General features: G+C 41.7%; 1 protein-coding gene across 3 annotated transcripts in view; it reads right to left on the bottom strand.

Moving 5' to 3' along the window:
- rps6ka1 (ribosomal protein S6 kinase a, polypeptide 1) overlaps nucleotides 1-19,692 on the bottom strand; it is a 45,320-nt gene that overhangs the window by 4,582 nt on the left and 21,046 nt on the right. The window contains exons 1-14 of one of the 3 annotated variants that reach the window (XM_069720412.1): nucleotides 8,956-8,988; nucleotides 5,852-5,968; nucleotides 5,650-5,731; nucleotides 4,301-4,381; nucleotides 3,946-4,025; nucleotides 3,675-3,781; nucleotides 2,637-2,674; nucleotides 2,100-2,242; nucleotides 1,893-1,963; nucleotides 1,679-1,767; nucleotides 1,492-1,556; nucleotides 1,276-1,378; nucleotides 822-949; nucleotides 68-193 (exon numbers count right to left, since the gene is read on the bottom strand). In XM_069720412.1, the coding sequence (XP_069576513.1) occupies nucleotides 68-193; nucleotides 822-949; nucleotides 1,276-1,378; nucleotides 1,492-1,556; nucleotides 1,679-1,767; nucleotides 1,893-1,963; nucleotides 2,100-2,242; nucleotides 2,637-2,674; nucleotides 3,675-3,781; nucleotides 3,946-4,025; nucleotides 4,301-4,381; nucleotides 5,650-5,680 (1,062 nt within the window). In that variant the 5' untranslated portion in view covers nucleotides 5,681-5,731; nucleotides 5,852-5,968; nucleotides 8,956-8,988. Of the gene's footprint in view, nucleotides 1-67; nucleotides 194-821; nucleotides 950-1,275; nucleotides 1,379-1,491; nucleotides 1,557-1,678; nucleotides 1,768-1,892; nucleotides 1,964-2,099; nucleotides 2,243-2,636; nucleotides 2,675-3,674; nucleotides 3,782-3,945; nucleotides 4,026-4,300; nucleotides 4,382-5,649; nucleotides 5,732-5,851; nucleotides 5,969-7,474; nucleotides 7,989-8,955; nucleotides 8,989-19,692 lie in introns of those variants that run through there. The other 2 variants (XM_069720409.1, XM_069720410.1) reach the window with 2 other exon arrangements.

The raw sequence follows: 19,692 nt of genomic DNA, 5'->3' as shown, positions 1-19,692 counted from the left end.
TTGTTATTTTGTGGCTGCACGTTTGGGTAAGTGTCACATGATACTTTCCCTGTGTATGTTTGCATACCTTGACAGCGTACTCGGTGTTGGTGGTTTTGTGGACGCATCGTTTACAGACAGAGAAGGAGCCCATGCCGATGTCTTCCTTCAGTACGTAGCCGTCGCTGAACAGCAGGTTCTTCCCGTGTAATTGCTGCAGAGGAAGAGCTGAGATTTGAACAGCGGCGGAGGCGTGACAGACTGACAAGTAGAGGGATGTTGATGGTTTTCGGGGAGGAACTGAATCTATTTCTAGAAACACTTTTTCTCCCTCTGTCTGTCTAACTGTCTCTCTCAATCTACCACACAGTTAATCATGGCTCCTGCCAGGCTTGAAACAGGATCTGAAGCCATGTACTTCTTTTGAAACATTTCATGCTCTTCTTTTTACTCTCTGCCTTACACACACCTTAAACACTTAATCTGTCTTCACTTCCTCTTTCACATTATCACCAATGAACCAAGAACAGCTTTAAACCACTTTGAAATGTCACATTCAAAACTAACTTGTTGCACTGCTATAATCTACAACACATCAGCTTAGTTAGTGACAAATCCAAAACAACAACAGTACTGCAATCATTAGATATTTCTACTTAAATATATATATATTTCATTTTTAGTGGAAAACCTTTTTTTTTTTTTACTCATGAAAAACAACTTTCTAAAGTTTCTAAAGTAATTTCCCTGGACAGGATTGTCTTCCCACTGTTGTCTTTTCTTGCCCTGCTCCTCATTTTGAATCAATAATAAACATGCAACATGAGTGACTAACAGCTGACCTGGACCACTGGGTGCGGCGGAGGCTGCACTGGCTCCTCCGAACCTTCCTCCTCCAACAGAGATGCGACAAAGCTGAAGCCTCTGAAGAGCTGGTGAGCTCCGGCGCTGGGGGGCACACCGGGGGAGTCTGCAAGATGATAAGGAAAGTCCAGTATTAGAAAAACAGACATCTGTCCCTCTGAAGTAATGTTAAAAAGTCCATGTTCAGAAATTCAAACTACACTTTAAAACGTATGTATTTTTCATGAGCACTGTGGCAATAAAATTGTATTGCCTCTTAACGGTGCTGTGATCACCGTTTTATCTCCTTTGAATAAACAACATCCTGTATTCATTTGTTCTTCAAGCGGAGAGAGGAAAATATTACACTGTACTTATAATATTAAACAGTCGGCTGCACTGCTTTCAACCATTAGAACAGTACCGGGTAAACGTTCAGCTTTGACCTCTGACCTTTAGGTGTGCGGGAAGTGAACTCGGAGTCAAAGTAGAAGGTGTCGTCCGGACGTGCCACCGCTGGTCTGAACGGAGGCTTTACTTCTCTTCGAAAGAGTTTCTGAAGGGAACGACAGGACATTTACTTGCACCGTACAGTTCAAGTAACAGCTGCTCTAAACAAAAACACTCCAATTTACTGTGCACATGTTAATTAAACAGTCCAACACTCACATTCCAGTCTATGGTGGAGAAGAAGCCGTGCCGCTTAATTTCCTCTGCACCGTCAGCACCGGATCCTGTCAGCAAAACATCAACAGTTAGCACAACCAGTGACCAATATAAAGCATAACCATTCACTGTATCGAATAAACTACGTTCTGCCATTTGTGGATGTCATATTCCCCGAGTTGATACGAACCCAGTCTGTTGGAAGGGTTCCTCTTGAACAAGGCCCTGAGCAGAGATTGAGCCTCAGCACTTAGGAACTGAGGCATTCCTAGACGCGCCCTGCAGAGAGGGACAGACGGCACGCAGCTTTAATTATTCCACCGGGGATGGAGCGGGATGTTTTGAATGTGTGTGACAAAAAATGGTTTTGTGTTGAATTGATCTTTCGCACAGATGGGACTCACTTCAGAATCAGATTCATAGTTTCCTTGCGGTCCTTCCCTTGAAACGGCAGCGCTCCGGTCAACATCTCAAACTGGGAGAGGAAACACACATCGCTTATATTATGTGCCTGAATACATTAGTGCAGCAGAATATTTACATATAACACAGAAACGGAATTATTTAGTGTTGGCTCAAAAATCTTCCATAGATTTTTTTTTTCTCCTTACCATTAGTACCCCAAATGACCACCAGTCTGCACTGTGGATGTGTCCCTGCCTGTTCACAACCTCCGGTGCCATGTACTCCACAGTTCCGCAGAAGGAATATGCTTTCTTCTCATGATCAATGGCTTCTTTACACAGGCCAAAATCTGGAAAACACAAGACATAGAAGTATGTTTAAAGTCATAAATAATAAGCTTGCAGCATAAAACCAACACGGCTATCTTCAACATGAATGTCCTGCTTCATCTGAGAGCACTTAATCGTTGTCCCTCTAAAGCTTCATCAGTGTGATCTATAGTGCCCCTCTCCTAAGGTCACCTTTGGTTCAGTGGAAGCAGGACCCGCGGTAAATAAATGGTGGTTATCATGGATGACGATAAGACAAAGTATAATAATTAACTTGGGGAACACATCCAGGCCCGTATGCAGATATCTGGAGTTGGCAAGATAAGGCTGTCACCACGCTGTGAGTAATGAAGGTCAGTGAGGTAGAGGACAGGGAAGAGTGTTGGGATGTAAAGAAAGGAGCAGTAAACTCACCTGTGAGTTTGATATGCCCCTCCTCGTCCAGGAGAATGCTACATGAAAACAGTGTCAAATGTTAGAATAAAGAAAAGTCTTTGAGGGTGTGAATATTGTATTTACAAAGACACGTGTTGTAAAGACTAAACTTCCATTTATCTGTGGCAAACCTTGCTCTGCAGTAATCTGGGTTATTGATAACGTTTACAACTTAAATGCACCCTTGCAGGCGCACTGATCACTAACGGTAGTAAAGTGTGATGTTTGATGAGTGTGCTCGTGGCTTGTGTTCTATATGCAGTATGCATGTCACGAGAACATCAGTAAACAACAGCAACAACAGTGAAGACATTAAGGAATGACAAAGTAATCAATGCGCCAAATAAAATAGAGATGAAGAAGACAACAATCTGATGTAAACAACGCAGGCTCAACATTTAAAAAAACTTTGCAAATATTTGGTAATGTATTCATGATGTATTCATGTAGACAATACATAATAAATGATAATTCATAGATAATGCATTCATAATGTCTGTTAGACCTTAAGGATGAAGACAAAATATTTTAGTGAGGAATAATAATTCGACATGTTTACAATGCAAACAAACTGCAATAATAAAAGAGTAACTTCTAACATGATACTATGTTGAACTATTTCAATTCTAAGTAATGTATACAAAAAAATATCACTACTGTCTAAGATCTTGGCTAGTGCATCATTTATTAGATCACTTCAAATAAAAACCTCTCCAGAGAGCATTACAGAGGGGCAAACAGATTTTTTTTTTTTTTTTTTTTTTAATTTTTTTATAAGAGAGAGTAAAAATGTATGTATGTGTCTGAGTTTATTCCCACAGCTGTGGATTTATTCGGCTGGGATATGGCCACCTTTGAAGAACTTTCTGACTGATGGTTTATGCACCATCTATAATATATATTTCTGGTCTTGAGAGAAAGTTCAGTGATGCTGTAGTCCTGCAAGGGTTGTAAAATATGTAGGGTTTTTTTGTTAATATTTCTGTTTTGGTGACAGTGAGGTCTGTTTGCACTTACTTTTCAGGTTTGAGATCCCTGTAAATGATGCCCAGGCTATGGAGATGATCCAGTCCTAATGCCAGCTCTGCTAGATAAAACTTCACATCCTCCTCTGTGAACATCACCTAGGAGGCAGAAGACAAATACCAAGAGGAAGTGAGATGCAGAAAAAAATAGAATGAAATAAAAGAGAAAAATAACACCACAGGTGCAAAACAATGGAGACAAATTAGATACATATTTATCAGCAAGTGAGATAAATGACCAGACTTGAATTATTCTCCCTCACCTCTTTAGAAAGTCTAGTGAAGAGATCTCCTCCTCTGAGGAAATCCAGGATCAAGTACAATTTCCCTTCAGTCTGGAATGCTACAAAAACACACACACACACACACACACACACACACACACACACACACACACACACACACACACACACACACACACACACACACACACACACACACACACACACACACATTTCATTCACATCATATTTGACCGCAAATCAGGAAGCATGAGTCAAGTCTCGGGAACTTAAGCAAAATAACACAAATCAAATCAGTAGATCCAATGAGATTAAGATGTGTGTTGGGAAAGTAAAATGAAAAAAAATAAAAATAAAAAACATCAGGTTGACTTACCGTAATGCAGTTTGACAACAAATGGGTGGTTGACGTCAGCCAGGATGTCTCTCTCCATCTTGGTCCTCACACGGTCTCTCACTGAAAAGATAAATAAGATGAGTAGGAGTTTAGTGTGTCGGTAAGTTAAACACTGTGTATCATTCTATGAACAAGTGTAAATAAGTGTGTCTATGTATTAAGAGTTTATGTGTGTATTGTTACATATCAAAATGAACCATACACACTTTCCAAAAGGCCACTATCCTGTAAACTGTTCAGTCACACTTGCAGGTGAATTTCTGTGTTTTAGGTGGAATGCCGTCCTGCCCTGGCATAACTGTGTCTGGTTATGATGATTATTTGTAGCAGAGTTTGAGGGCCACTAATTACAGGATTTTCCCTGCAAGAAACAGGGAGGGTGCAGGGAGAGGGCCTTCAAATATGGGAAACCTGGGAAAAATGGGAGTGTAGTCAGGTATGTGTAAAATTAAATAAACCAACATTATTTGGTAGCATAGACATTGATTCAGTGTTGTGGATTCAACGTGTTAATGATTTGTCTTTGTTCTTCACTGATTTCTAATTGAATGGTGATGAAATTGAATCCAGGACGACAGCTCACTAAATACTGACGTTGATGAAAAATGAATTTAAAGATGTAAATCTGCACATTTAGAACCAACAACTTCAGGGAAACTATGTGAAAAAAAAAAAAAATCAGATGCCCTGATGTTTATCAAGTGGATGAGACTACAGCACCTGCATGTAAAGATGAAACACCTACTGAAAGCTGTGGTGGTCATAGTTACAGGAAAAGCATACGCCCTTTTGTATGAAACCGAGGGTACAAGCACTTGAAAAAAAACCAACGAAGGCACCAAAAAGTCAAACAGAAAGCTTTTTGAAATGATTGAACATGAACCCACTGCTGGGAAATGTGTGGTTTTACAAAGAAAAGCCATTAGTGACTGAGGTGAGATCTTCACACTGCTTATTTTGTCTGACCTAAAACATGATTCTTTTTTTGTTTTTACACATATAAAACAGGTACCAAATTTGAGCATCTGGAACCTACGAATATATGAGCAGATCAATTAATCAACTAGTTGTTTCAGCACTAAACAAATACACACAAGATACTATAATTCATGCACACAGGAGGAAACATGCCATTTTATTTGCTTCCCGTTTTAGATCAGCTGAAGGGCAACCCTCCTAAACCTGGTGTGGGTTTGAAAAATAACTTTACAGCTCGGATCATAAAAAAAAACCCTAACATTTTAGAACATTTCTTACTCAAAAGCTGCAGCCTCTTCTACTGTCCCCACTGTGGTAACATCATTCAAGCATATGACAGGTTTCTGTACCTTTGAGTGTGGCCTTCTTGAGGACCTTCATGGCATAGAGCTGGTTGTCATCGGGAGGGGTCACCTTTCGAACCAGGAACACCTGCAAAAAACAGAACAACATGTTTGCAGCTCTGATAGTGAGAGAACAGAGGAGGGAGAGAGTATGTGATGTGCAGCATCAGACAAAGAGAGAGGCAGAAAGAGTGAGCCTGTGCGTTACCTTGCCAAAGGATCCCTGCCCCAAGACTTTGAGCAGTTCAAACTGGGAGGCATCAGCCTTCTCCGAGCCCTCTTTAACCACATGAGTGATGTTGATCTCCTTGATGTCTCCATCTTCCTAAAGGGTGAAAAAGGAAAGATGAGATTTGTATTAAATCAGTGGTTACAAAACAAATGGTCAAAACAATGACAATACTGTATGTTTATAAGGATTTTGTGAAGGTCAGGAAACGTCAGAGCCGGTTTGTTGAGCAAAGAAAGCAGTTGTTTTGTTTGAGTCTCTCCTGCTGTAAATTGCTCTATATCAAAATCAAACACTTTAGAAAGAGGAAGCACAGTAAAACGTGAGATGTGTGTGTGAGTGACTGCACCCAGTGGGTCCTTTTAATGTGCTGTTGTGTTTCAGGAAATGATGGTGACAGCAGCATTACATGGAAGTATGTCACTGTTAACAGTAAACCACCAAAGCACTCTTAAGCACCCTTGTTTGACCCTCAAGCGTGACTTTTTGATCTGAGACTTTTAAGCTCTGCTGCCACTGCTGTCGACTCCGCCACATGAACTCTCGGTGCTGACATGATGTCAGCCTCACCCATAACTCATCAACACCCTACAGAAGAATATCGAAGCATCATCAATAACAACAACAAGACTCTTTCCAGAGGTTTTTCAGTTCTACCCTGAGTATCATGCTGCGGGCCCAAGATGAGTCACCGCATTGTGGTTATCCTGCAGGAAAAGTTTAAAATTCATCAGTGTGGCTGGAGGCAAAATACATTAAAAATGTTTTTGAAGTTTAGAACTACTTATAAGGCTTCATTTAAAAACGTGGAACTAGAAAGTAGGACATCTTGTCTGTGTTACAGTTTATCCTTCAAATTTGCCCTCAACGTTCAGCTGATACAAGGAACACAATAACCATCCACAACAAATAATGGACAAAACATGTTAAATACTGTACATGGTTGAGAATCAGCTAAATTAGCAATGGCAACAAATACAACACAATAAAGAGCCAAAATTATTATTGGATTTTTAGAACATATGTAAATGTATTAATCAATTAATTAAAAGTTCATTATAAAGTAAAAAATAATAAAAACTGTGAGGCTCTGCTGATTTGTGTTTCTTCTCTTGTTTGATTAATTTAAACAAAATGAGCAATTTAAAAAGCATCACTGAGCCCCTGAAGTGGAACTTTTGATAGTATTTTTCATCATTTTCAGTATTTTAGTAATCTAATTAGAGATGAAATATTTAAGCAATTGTTTAAGCAATTAGTTGACCTGCATAAAATTAAATGGAAATGAAGTTTAGTCATAAATCATTTAAGTCAATTATCTAAAAACAAAAGATTTGAAATGATGTGTGACTTTAGGTTTGATAAAGTTTCAACAAAACAGCCATCACCACAGATCTCAACAGCCTGAGACTGTATTTGACAACAGGAAACCAGAGCTGGTTGAAGGTGCAAGCTTTCATTTGCATCTCATTTCAAAATAACCACCGATACCAGCGAACACGAAGCCTCAATGCTTGTTGGTTTAAAAATGACAGCGCTGAATGACAACGCCACCAATAACTCCCTGGAGACTGACGACAAGATGTCAAGGTGTCACTTTACCGTCCAGTGTTTCCTAGGTGGAGGTGAAGTAGCCGTGCCGTCGCCTGTTGCAGCTGTTGACCTGCAGCTGTTAAAGTGAGGAGGGCTGCCCGAGAACGATCGGTTCTTTCTGAACAGGTAGAAGAACAGCACTCGGCTCAGGTTGAACTTTCTCTTGTCCTTCTCCATCTCAGCATTTCCCAAACTGTTTTATCATCCTGCCCACGTCCATAACAAGGCAAACACCGCACTATCTCACATAAATCATCTCAACCTTCACCTCATTTCACCAGGAGCACTCGTTTAGACTCATTTGTGCTGCCTTGTTAGCAGTAGTTCTGATGACTGCAGGTAAATATGGAAAAATGTCTCAGCCTCTGCCCTTTCTCTCTTCTTTTGCATGGGCCTCCTGCTATATATATTTTATTAACGCTTCATCTTCATTTTCTCCTCCATTATATCGCCTGTCCTCCCTCTCTGCTCGTCTGTCTTGGTCTGATTAGACCGGTGTGTCCTCAGTGACTGAATGCAGTGAACTGGAACCAAATTGAGCAGGAAGGAAAAGCCTGCGCTTATTCTCACGGTCCTGCACCCAACTTGTCACACACACATACACACACACACACACACACACACACACACACACACACACACACACACACACACACACACACACACACACACACACACACACACACACACACACAGAGAGAGAGAGAGAGAGAGAGAGAGAGAGCACCAGAGAAAGTTAGAGCTGCAGACTGAAACTGAAAAGAAAAAAGAAGAAATAAGTGGTGGAAATACTGAATTAAAAAAAAACAAAGCAAAAATGTCTTTGCTCTTCTGATTAACAACAACATATGGTCCTATGTGTAACCAGTAATTGCCTGAACTCTGTGCCACTTCCCTTTACCCACAATTCACTACAAATAAGAGGAAAGGGGGAAGGAGAGGAGGCAAAGGGAGGATGATGTGTCCCCTCTCAGAGTCAACACAGCAGAGACGGTTCGGGCGACTCACCGCCTGTGGATGACAGAGATTTTCCTGCCTGTCCTTCTCTTTCCTTTCATAATAGTTTATTCCTGCTCATCCTGTCTCTTAAAACAGCTCCTGCAGCTCCTAAAGTGGCCTCCCACCTTTCTTCTCCTTTCCTCCATCACTCACTTTATCCCTCTTTATATAGTAAATACCTCTTTAACCTGAGAGACTCGGCCATTACACAACCATACACAGTAGATACAGTGCATGAGTCAACCTCTCTCTTGACCAAACAGTCGCATAGCTGAGCCATCCGCAGACCCGCATTGCAGTCTGTGCTTGGAAAAGCTGGATTTTCAATATTTTTTGTGCTACCGGTGAATTAAATTTCCAGAGGGCAAAGAGACAAAAGAGTGTGTCGGTCTGAAGTGGATGAAATGCAGCGGTAAGCAGCAGAAATGTTTGCTTAGCGAGGGAGGAAGCTGCAGATTGACAGCTGCACAGTACAAGTGGTGAGAGCTTACCTGGAGTCTAATACTGGCAAAGTCCCTCTCTACCCAGGTGATATGACACTTGTTCTACGGAGGTGTTTGAACAGAGCAGTTAATACAGGAGACAGAGGACATACTTGGTTTTGCAATGAGTAAATTTCACGACAGGATTTTGATACTTTTACAGGAATATAAATGGACACAAATGTACAAGTTATCTTTGCAGGTGCACCTCACACGCTCTCACGCACACTCTTACACACAGGGATAGAAAGTGGCAAGATGTTAATGGTTGACACACCAGTGACAGAAAGCTTCTCTTTTCCTCGTACTTCTCACTTCCTCTTTTTTTAGAGTCAATTTCACTTCCGTCCTGTTTGATAACCTCAATGCACACTAGCTCCGTTTCCCAGTACAGTATTAGCGCTGTAGCAGAGATATTTTTTTGACATATCTAACAGGTCGCACACAAAAGTACTGTCATTTTCTAGAATTTAGAGTATCTAGAAATGTATGTGTTTTTCAATATAGAGCACATGGTCTGTAGACTGTGTTAAACCGAAAGGAGTGTCCATATTAATTTCTATTGTGTTGATACGACTATTCTGCGCAACAATGCCCAGAAAAACAGTGTAAAGCTGCATTAGCACTGCCTTGTAAATCCGTGACTAAAGATTAAAGGACAGAAGCTTCAATCAACCACCAAGACAACTTTTTTTTTTTTTTTATGATTTAGGGTTAGAGGTGGAAGCTCTTCAATCCATGTCCTCCTGCGTTTCCTCACTTCATAGCTGAGAATATGGCAAGTCTCACGTAAGAAGCCCCTTCCTTTCCTCCCAAAATATCTCTCACACACACATGCACACGCACAAACAGCTGCCTGAAGCCTTGAGCAAACACATCCATCAGCCCGGCACCACCCACGATCACGCACAGATGTAGCACTTCACATCAAGTGGAGGTTAATAACGAACACACATTGAAACAAAAAGCGGCCACTTGCCTCTCGCGGGCGAATTTTGGTGCGGAATATGAGCCTCCACATGTCTGTGTCCAGATGTTTCCATGTCACCTATACTGCCACTGTCAGTGAACCTCTGTGACACTCACTAGTCTTACAAAGACTCAGCCTCTGTTAGCCAACAGTTTCTGTATGCAATACCACAGCGACACAGATACAATCTGCGTGTATATATATATATATATATATATATATATATATACACACACACACAGACACACACACACACACACACACACACACACACACACACACACACACACACACACACACACACACACACACACACACACACACACACACACACACACACACACACACACACACACAATGGGAAGTGAGGTGAAGTTATAAAAATGGATATGTGAAGCGGACTGATTTGAAAATGCTCCACTGCAGCAGGAAGAGGCTCTGAGGAAGTGTTTTATTTTTTTTCGCTGGGAAAAAGAAACAAGGGCAGGGAGTGGTGGTGAAAACTGTTCAAAAGAAGTCTGTATAATTGTTTAAAATACAAAACAAAGGTTTACATGCACACAAAGAGAATTACTTTGTGTGATTACACAAGCTCCCAGAGAAGAGGAGGAAATTGTTTGCATGCTTGTTATGAATCTGAGTGGTTCCAGAGAAAGTTACGATCCCGTCCGAGGTTTGCAATTTCCTTTCGTATCTAATCTGAATAAACTCCAACAAATCCTTAAATATGGTACAATAAAAATTTCATGAGAAGATTCTTGAGATGCTTTCACTATGGTTCACCAAGCTAAAACGTCCTTTAGTCAAAAGCATCTGTGGTAATGAGAAGCTCTGAGTCAGCACATGATGCACCTCATGGTCACTTGTGTTTTTCTGACTGTGGCAGATGTATGTTGTGGCAGATGTATGTTGTGTCAGAGACAGGCATGGTGTAATGTTCTTTGATAAACACAAGGGGCCAGTGCAGGTCTATATAGCCAGTCCAGTGGCCATTGCTCCAAAGCAGAGTGTTACAAGATCAGAGTTTTAGCCAAGTAAGGACATGCTCACATTGTTAGCTCATGCCTCATTCAAATCTCCATGTTGTCCCTGACATTAATTACAGCGAGGGACACATAAAGTGGGACAGAAAGGAAGCATGTGGGAGGCAAAACAGGCTGGAGTGCTGCCCAGAGACTGTCCAATCCCAGCAGCAGAGGTCACACAGGTTTAAACCCTTTTCACAGCCATGTGGCTCAAAGCAATACACCAAAGCCCGAAACTGCTCGATGTGATGGCACAGTTTGGAGGAGAGTCATACAAAAACGAAAACTAGGTGTAGTAAGTGAAAAGAGAAAAGAGAAAACTCTGTCCAATAGAAGTTCATTCAGATTGTGAATTTCTGTATTTGGAAAACACGAGACAATTAGAAGATTTCTGTCCGTCTCCCTCGCCGCCAGACCTTCCTGGAAAATGTAGCAGCAGCACCTGCATGTTTTCCAACTGCATGACAGCTCTGACGGCAAGGGACAAAGAAGACAGGAAAGAGAGAGAGGGAGACGAGAGAGACACACACGCACTCGTAAAATACACTGCAATGCAGAGCTGCGGTCACTATGACCAAGACTTTTGTGATTACATAATTACAACTAAAAACAAGAGACACTTGAAAATACTATAGGCAACTGATGATACCATTATCATTTAGATTTTTGATTAATCAATTTGTTTTTTAAAGTACATGTCATAAAATTGGAAGAAACTGCTCATCTGATTGCCTTCAAATTGCTTGTTTTGTCTTGCTAACAGTCAAAAAGCTAAAGATGTTCAGATTATAACAGACAGAAGGCACAAAAACATCACAACAGAAAAGAGGAAACATGAAAGATTTTCATGTGTCTTGATTAAATGATGAAAATCATCAATTACCATCATCGTTTTTATCAAATGAATTACTGATTGGAGAATGGTTGCGTTTATCCTTCTGACTCCCTGAGACGGTTTGCTGAGAATCAAAAACAAAATATAACACCACCACCAATGACAATATCTCTGAACACCTGAAGTAGTTTATGAAAAACTAATTTACAAATCTTTAATAAAGCCATTAGTTACCTTTAGAAAGGATGATCTCTTTCACCATTTAGGTTATAATCCTGTTTTACACTGTGGAGAATATTCTTGTGTTCAATGCTCTCAGTATGACGTTTTGAGTTAACTGTAGAAACATGTAGTTTAAAATGAGGAATGTATGTCTGCAGCTCTATACGATGACTGTACTAACTCAGGAATTTCAAGGGTCTCAAAAGAGGTTGTTTTTTTTGTGAGAGTCTATACCCGAGTGTCCAGACATGCCTGCAGACAGGCGCCCAAATCTGTCAGGTGAGAGACAGGAATGTCTCTCTGTTTTTATCAGCCTGAAACTTTGCCTTCTCTCTTCTAATATCTGAAGAGAAACCAAAGAGTGGCACTCAACTTCGGATGGCAGGGCTGACTCATACTTTCAACGAGTTATTCTTCCACTCAAATTATATATTTTTTTATTTTTGTGATGAGCAAACTGTTTCTCCAGCACACCTTCTTTTCACTTCGCAGCCTCTCCATCTGTCCTCCTTCATTTTGTCCTTTCCCCACCGCCCCATTTGTCCTCGCACTTTCTCTTTCCACCCTCCAGCAACACCTGCTGTTACAGCCATGACTGACGGGTGGGTACAAAAAAAAAAAAAAAGGAAGAGGAGGAAGGAGAGGGCAGAGGAGTGCTGCAGATGGACTTTCACTTGGCCCCGATGCAATCCTCAGTCATCCCATCATGGCCCTTAAATACTGACTCATCTTGGGGCAGGCAGAAGGAGAACAGATTTCAAGAACATCATAAAAGAAGATATACAAGTAGAAAAAAAAAAGTTCCAGTTCAAGCTGGCAAACTAACCCAAAAGCTCACAAAGAACAGAACTAACAGCCTAGTGAATACTCACAGTCTTAATCCCTCAGTGCTTAACGTGATTATCCCCGTCTTTGCCAGTGTGGCTGCTGTTATCCGACAGAAAGATGAATGACAAGAGCTTCATCCACAGAACAGAAAAAAGGTTTAAAAAAATTATTTATTTCTGACAAGAAAAAGAACAATATTTCAGACTTCTTGATTACATATAGCATATAGTCTTTTTTTTTCAGCTCAGAAAGAAAGAATGACAAAGTGATTAGGTGGTGCAACCAGTAACATGTTTTGCCCCTTGACCAGTTTGTGGAGGAGGGCACCTCTGGGGTTAACACTGCTCCTTGAGCCAGACTTTGCCATCTGTCCCATCTGCTCACAAACCAAAACACATATACTTGTACAGCAAACAACCAGATTCATAATCAAAACCCTACTTCACAATACACTGCACAAAACAGCAGCACTGAGTGACAACAGCAAATGTCTCGACTGGAACAGATGCAACTTTAAAACTGATCACGTAAACAAGTGGAAGGTGGACGCATACAGGAAATGTACGAGAGGTAGCACAGGATTACTGCAGATGCTACAGGAAATCCTGTGATGGCATCCATAATATTAATAGCACCAGAAAGGATAGCAGTAAGATGATAGGCAGTTCAGCGCAAGGCCAGTTGACCAAAGGCCATAATGGCCTCATGTAATATCCACAGTGGCAACGACGGTCAGAAAATAAATAAATAAAAAGAATGTACAGAAATGGCAGGAAGGACTAAAAGGGAACAAAAGAGGAACAGAGGGATAAATGGGATAGATAGATAAGACAGAGGGAGAGATGAAAGAGTGGATGCTGGTAATATACGCAATGAGGTCATCGGAGTTAAAGCTAAGCTGGCTGACTGCAGTGGAACTGTGCAGCATTTTATGGCTTGTTGCAGCCCCATCCAAGGAATGCAGAGAAACACCTGCACACACAAACAATAACATCGCCTGAGCTTTCCGTCACCCATCTCGTAGCCGTTCCCACTCTCATGGTTCAAACTCTTCACACCAGCCAGAGCGGTCCAAAATAGAAACTTCACGTCTCACCAAGTATTCCCTGCTTCCTCTCGCACACGCTTCTCCTCGGTCTTTAAATATCAGCCGGTCCTCTTGCCAAAAACACTGCATGGACACAAATCAAACACTGGCATATGCACCCTTCCAGAAGTAATCTTAAATGCCATTGATGATCATCTTGTGCCTTGTTGCACAGCATGTCTGATTATCAATCTATTGCCAGCACACTAATGATTAATAACAAAAAAAAACCAAACGTGAGCATGAAACAATTTATTCATTCTCCTCCAATGAGGCCTGATTAATGCCAGCTATTATATATGCCACTCTACGCCATAGTGTCATTGTTTATTCCGTGCTGCATGCTCTGGTGACTGATGCTAACGGTATTTAATAAAGTAGGAGGAATTTATTTTTTAGAAAACACGAGCGTAAGGTTAGCTGGGGGTCAAGTTTCAGTTCCTCAAGCTGTAATGAAAAGGTTCCCTTATTTTATTAAAGAAAACGTATGGAGGCAGTTTTTGATATGCCAACGGCTTTCGGCGGTTAAAACTGAAGAATCGTATAGTTCTCAATGATAATCCTAATTTTATATTTTAGTAGGATAAGAGAAGGATTTAGGATACAATATTTGGAGAGGATGAATTTATTTCAATTAATACTGTACTGATTGCTTGCTTTTTTTTTGGCAAGCTGTAACCTAAACACTAACCGATCACAGATCTAAGTCGATTTTCAATCTCTTTACCTCTATTTTGATCTCCTATACCTCCACAGGGAAATATCCAGCTCACGATCCTCTTGCTTGGTGCTGAACAGGTAGAGTACGGTGGGTTAATCAGGCTTGTAAGTTATTGAATAACATGCATGATTAAATGTAGAAAAGTAAAAAAAAAAAGCAAGCATCTATATTTTTGCGAGGCTCTTTTTTACTGCTTAATTGAGTTAAGAATTAAAGGAGGGAAAGAAGATTACTTGTTTACTCGCCGAAGCTGCTGTAACTATGACAGATGGGAAGAGCAGACAAACTTGAGTGAAAACTGTGAACCCTGACTAAAGTCCTTTCTGACAAAATCAGGAAGGATTAAAGGTCATTTTGCCATTAAGGATCTGTATTCCTGCTTCTGTGCTGCTACTATCACAAAGAGTAAATTATTTGAGTTTGTATTGCAATGAGATAATGTTTAAATCAACAGATGAAAAAAGTCTAGGAAGAAAATGCAAAATGGCCTCCTCTGGGGGTTAAACAGATCTGTGGATTTACTGACTAATTTGGGAATATGCACTATGAAAATATTTTGTTATAAGTAATACTTTGCATTTCCTGGACTGCATGACACTGCTGTCATGGTAACAAGGGTCAAAGGTTACATGCTCCTGGGTGGCAACACTTGGAGAAAAAGAGAGAGAAAAGAAGAAAGAGATGGACAATTTTAACTTGAAAAGATAAACCAACAAATGGGGAAAAATACTGCAGAGGTTTTGTTAAATCGAGAGAGAGAGAGAGAGAGAGAGAGAGAGAGAGAGAGAGAGAGAGAGAGAGAGAGAGAGAGAAAAGGCAAACTATAGAGCATAAACACCATCAGCATCCATATTAATGAGAACTATAAAGAATGAGAGGAGCTGGTCGGAACGTTTTCCTTAATCGACCCCGTGAGGAGAGAAGCGTGAAACTATGGCAACTGTGTTTTCTCTGTCTCCATCTCCCAGCATCCTCTTTGTGAGACAAGCAGTGGTACGAGAGGCAAGGCCATACACACACGGACAACATTTTTTTAGATGATGCTTCCAGGTAACATTTGCCAGCCTCCATCTTCACAAACAGAGCGTTCACACTCTATTTCAACATGCAAATTGATGCCAGAACTCTGTTCTGCACATCATCCACGCCGTCATGAGAACGGATTTCTTTCCGTTTATTATGGCGGTAATATTTTATGATGGCCTTTAAAGGTTGGTAATGTAGCTTGATATCTGAGACCTTTCCAAATCCACACTTACCTGTAACACAATGCACACAAACACTTGATGATTAATGGGGCTGACTGTCAGAGCTTCCCTGTGTAATCCCCGAGACACACAGATATATCAGAGTGTATGTTTGTGAGCATATGCATCTTAAGCCCGACTAATAAAACCACTGTGAGTGGATCTACGAGGATTTCTGAGAAGTTTGTGTTTCAATGTCATAAACCTTTCTCCTCCTGGCAGAGCAAGTTGCAATCAGGACTTAGCGACGCCGAGGGCACAGTAACCATGACAACTAGGCCAATACCTAGCCATGAATGGATGGAGGAGGGGATGAAGCGAATAGAGGTTTTGTCATTCATATGGATCAACCGGGGAAGAAAGATGCGCAGACAGAGGATAAAAAAAAAAAACCTCAGGTTAGCCCCAAAACAAAAACAAAAGGTGATCCGTATCTGAACAGCTTCACTCACAGGTGACTGACAATCTGATTAAACTTTTACCTACTTCTCTTACTGGGATATTATTTATTAGGGCCCGAGCACCGAGCATCGGTGCGAAAGCCCGATTGTATTTCATAAAAATGTTCTTCTCCTTACGTAAAGTGATTTGCCTTTATCATGTTCAAAAACTCATGAAAGTGGAAACACATAATGTCTCCCGGCGAAAAAGTTCGTATTCTGGTGGAGTCGCGATTGGGCGCGGCCAAACGGCTCGAGAGCGCCCCCTAAAGAGATGCCCCGGCGGCCACATTTACCTAAATTCACCAAATCCGGTGGACACGTGTATCACACCTCGACGCACAAAAAAGTTACATCGCACCGTTACGTCAACTCGACAGGAAGTCCACCATTTTGAATTTAGTCGCCATTTCGGGCGATTCTGACACGTTGTACTTTGTCGAACTAGTCCGAGGCATTTTGTCCGACCGACTTGAATTTAGGTTCTATGGATAGAAAACATGTTTGGGATTAAAAGTTGCATAAATAATTAGTTTTCATTGATGCGTGTGCCTGTAGCGTGGCGGCCATTTTGAGGGCCTCGCCATGAAACTACGAGTTGCTTTAAATCTTATGTACATGGACCGACCTTCTCCAAACATCACAGGTATGATAACAGCCCCGCCCTGAAGACCCCTGTGGGGTAATATTCGCTCATAGTCATAGCGCCCCCTGTTGGCCACCGGAAATTACACTTTTCATACTTTCACATTCTACGTCGAGCTAGTTGATCCCATGAACGTAAAGTCGGGTCACAATAACCTAAACATGTAGTTGATGATATATTGAGACATTCGTTCGACTTTGTCAATGGGCTTCGCCATGACGATGCGGCAAAGTTGGATGTCTCGCCGTGACACGAAGTTGATGTTTAAGGTCAAAGGATGCTTGAAACCTCACGAAACGTGTCACATACGTCCGGCGTGGTGAGATGATACATCTGATGTGTTTTGCGAGTGGGCGTGGCCTAACGGCTCGCCAGCGCCCCCTGCTGGAGACAGGAAACGAGACAAAATAGCAACTTTAAGCTGGTATACCCGGTCCCTCGCGCGCTGCACGTCAGGGAGACGGCTTCGGGGAGGCGGCTTCGGGGGGACGGCTTCAGGGGAGACGGCTTCGGGGGGACGGCTTCGGGGGGACGGCTTCGGGGAGGAGGCGGCGCGCTGGAGTGCGAGGGCCCGTACATCACTGCTACAGTTTTAATCTAGTTTTCTTTTGCAGTGATTCTGGGCTGTGGAACATTTTCTACCACTAAAGGTTGCAAACCTCTGGTTTATACAACTTATTTAACCATTTGCTTGTTTACAATCTGTCAGATCGAACCCCTTTCTTGTTAGGGTTAGGTGAGTACAGTATTATTGTAGCCGACAGAAAATTATGATCAAAAGTAAAAAATAAAAATAATAATACTTTAATAAACTTGGAACTTCCTTTAAGGATTGCTTTTAGCAAAATGAATCCTTTGAGATGATCCAAAAAAACGGTGGATGAAGAGGCAAAAGATGAAAAGAGAGCAAAGAGATCAGCTACATAGCTGATGGGCAGGAAGAGAGAGAGAAAGAGGTTTTATTGTCTACAAAAAAAATCCAAAGATTTAGAGGCCCCTTCTAGCACAGAGGCAGGCTGGGTAATTGGGCTATAAACCATATCTCCCAGCCTGTGTGTGTGTGTGTGTGTGTGTGTGTGTGTGTGTGTGTGTGTGTGTGTGTGTGTGTGTGTGTGTGTGTGTGTGTGTGTGTGTGTGTGTGTGTGTGTGTCCACCCACTGGCACCCTAGGCCACCTAAACTGCCATTAACATCAGTTTCTGCTGATGACAAACTCAGATAAGAGGACAGCCGCCAGACAGACACTTCAGTCAAAGGACACAACAAACACACAGTACAACCTGCGCAGAATCCTCCCTAATGATCACTGATTTACTTCCTCCTAGCACGACACACACACACACACACACACACACACACAATTAAAATGCACACACACCACACATCCCTCCCGGGCCTGCAGACGCAATCATAACAAGGTCTGTTAGCTACTGCGAAGAATAAGGAGCCATTTTAATTTGTGTTAAAACCTTCTGGAGAGGCTCAATTAACCCGCCGTATAAACACAACTCTCAGAACAAGTGAATGATGGTGTGTGTGTGTTATTATTGGCGTGTGCCTGCATGTGGATAAGCCTTGGTAATAGATATTTTTTTATTGTACCTAAAAACCTGTGTGTGTGTGTGTGTGTGTGTGTGTGTGTGTGTGTGTGTGTGTGTGTGTGTGTGTGTGTGTGTGTGTGTGTGTGTGTGTGTGTGTGTGTGTGTGTGTGTGTGTGTGTGTGTGTGTGTGTGTGTGTGTGTGTGTGTGTGTGTGTGAGTGCGTGTCAGCACAAAGTCCGGCTTGCGTAATGAAGCTGATTTTCCATTGCACACTCTTGTTAACTGACTAACTTTCGATGTGGGAGAAGGAACACTGAGACTTGTTTATACATAACAGATGAACCAAACAGAGCTCAGACTATTCACTGAAAGCCATTGATTTGCCCAGTGCCATTCAATCAGCATCGCAATGTCAAACATCCATTTTGCAAGAATTTGTATGACCTTGTGAAAAAAAGAAAATCTAGCTTTCACAATGTGACAAAAGGCTTCCAGCCCAAGTTGATTTTGAGGCTGTCCTTGCCTTTGAGTGACAAACCTCACAGAAAAGAGGAGAATTTTGGCTCAGAAACTTTGCGAGAACAAACGAGAGAAACGAGGCAGAGCAGTCAAGGACAACTGCTTAACAAATCGTTAAATAGCCCAGCTTTATCTGGACTACAAGACATAAAGATGGATTAGACTTTAAGGAGGAGTGCTGAGGACAAGTGATGGGAGATAGGGGGTGAGGTAGAGGAGAGGAGGAGAATGTACTGGAATGTACAGTGTAAAATGATGAGGGGCAGTGTGAGAGGGCATCTTCAAGCCTCACTGCTTCTTTTCATTAAAGGAGGGCTCTGTGTGTGTGTGTGTGTGTGTGTGTGTGTGTGTGTGTGTGTGTGTGTGTGTGTGTGTGTGTGTGTGTGTGTGTGTGTGTGTGTGTGTGTGTGTGTGTGTGTGTGTGTGTCCATGTGCGTACGTGTATGCGTCATCAGGGTTCCCTTCCTGTCTTCATCCAAAGTGCAGCTAGAACACCAGAGTCCACTCACAGCACCACTTTAATAGCCTCCAGAGGCTGTTTCCACCTGTTACTATCACCATTATTCCTATTGTCTGATCAAATGGCAATAAGCAGCAGGTCTGGTTGTTCACTGTCAGCCTGCTGGTTAAATAATCAAATGAGCCAGACCTGTGTTGCTTTTGAAT

The sequence above is a fragment of the Brachyistius frenatus genome, unplaced genomic scaffold (genome assembly GCF_029030835.1).
Source record: "Brachyistius frenatus isolate BFR_SWC_R1_liver_20210118 unplaced genomic scaffold, ASM2903083v1 Contig_240, whole genome shotgun sequence".
NCBI classification, from domain to species: domain Eukaryota; kingdom Metazoa; phylum Chordata; class Actinopteri; family Embiotocidae; genus Brachyistius; species Brachyistius frenatus.
The sequence above is the reverse complement of the archived record's forward strand: the minus strand, read 5'-3'. Positions and strand labels throughout refer to the sequence as shown.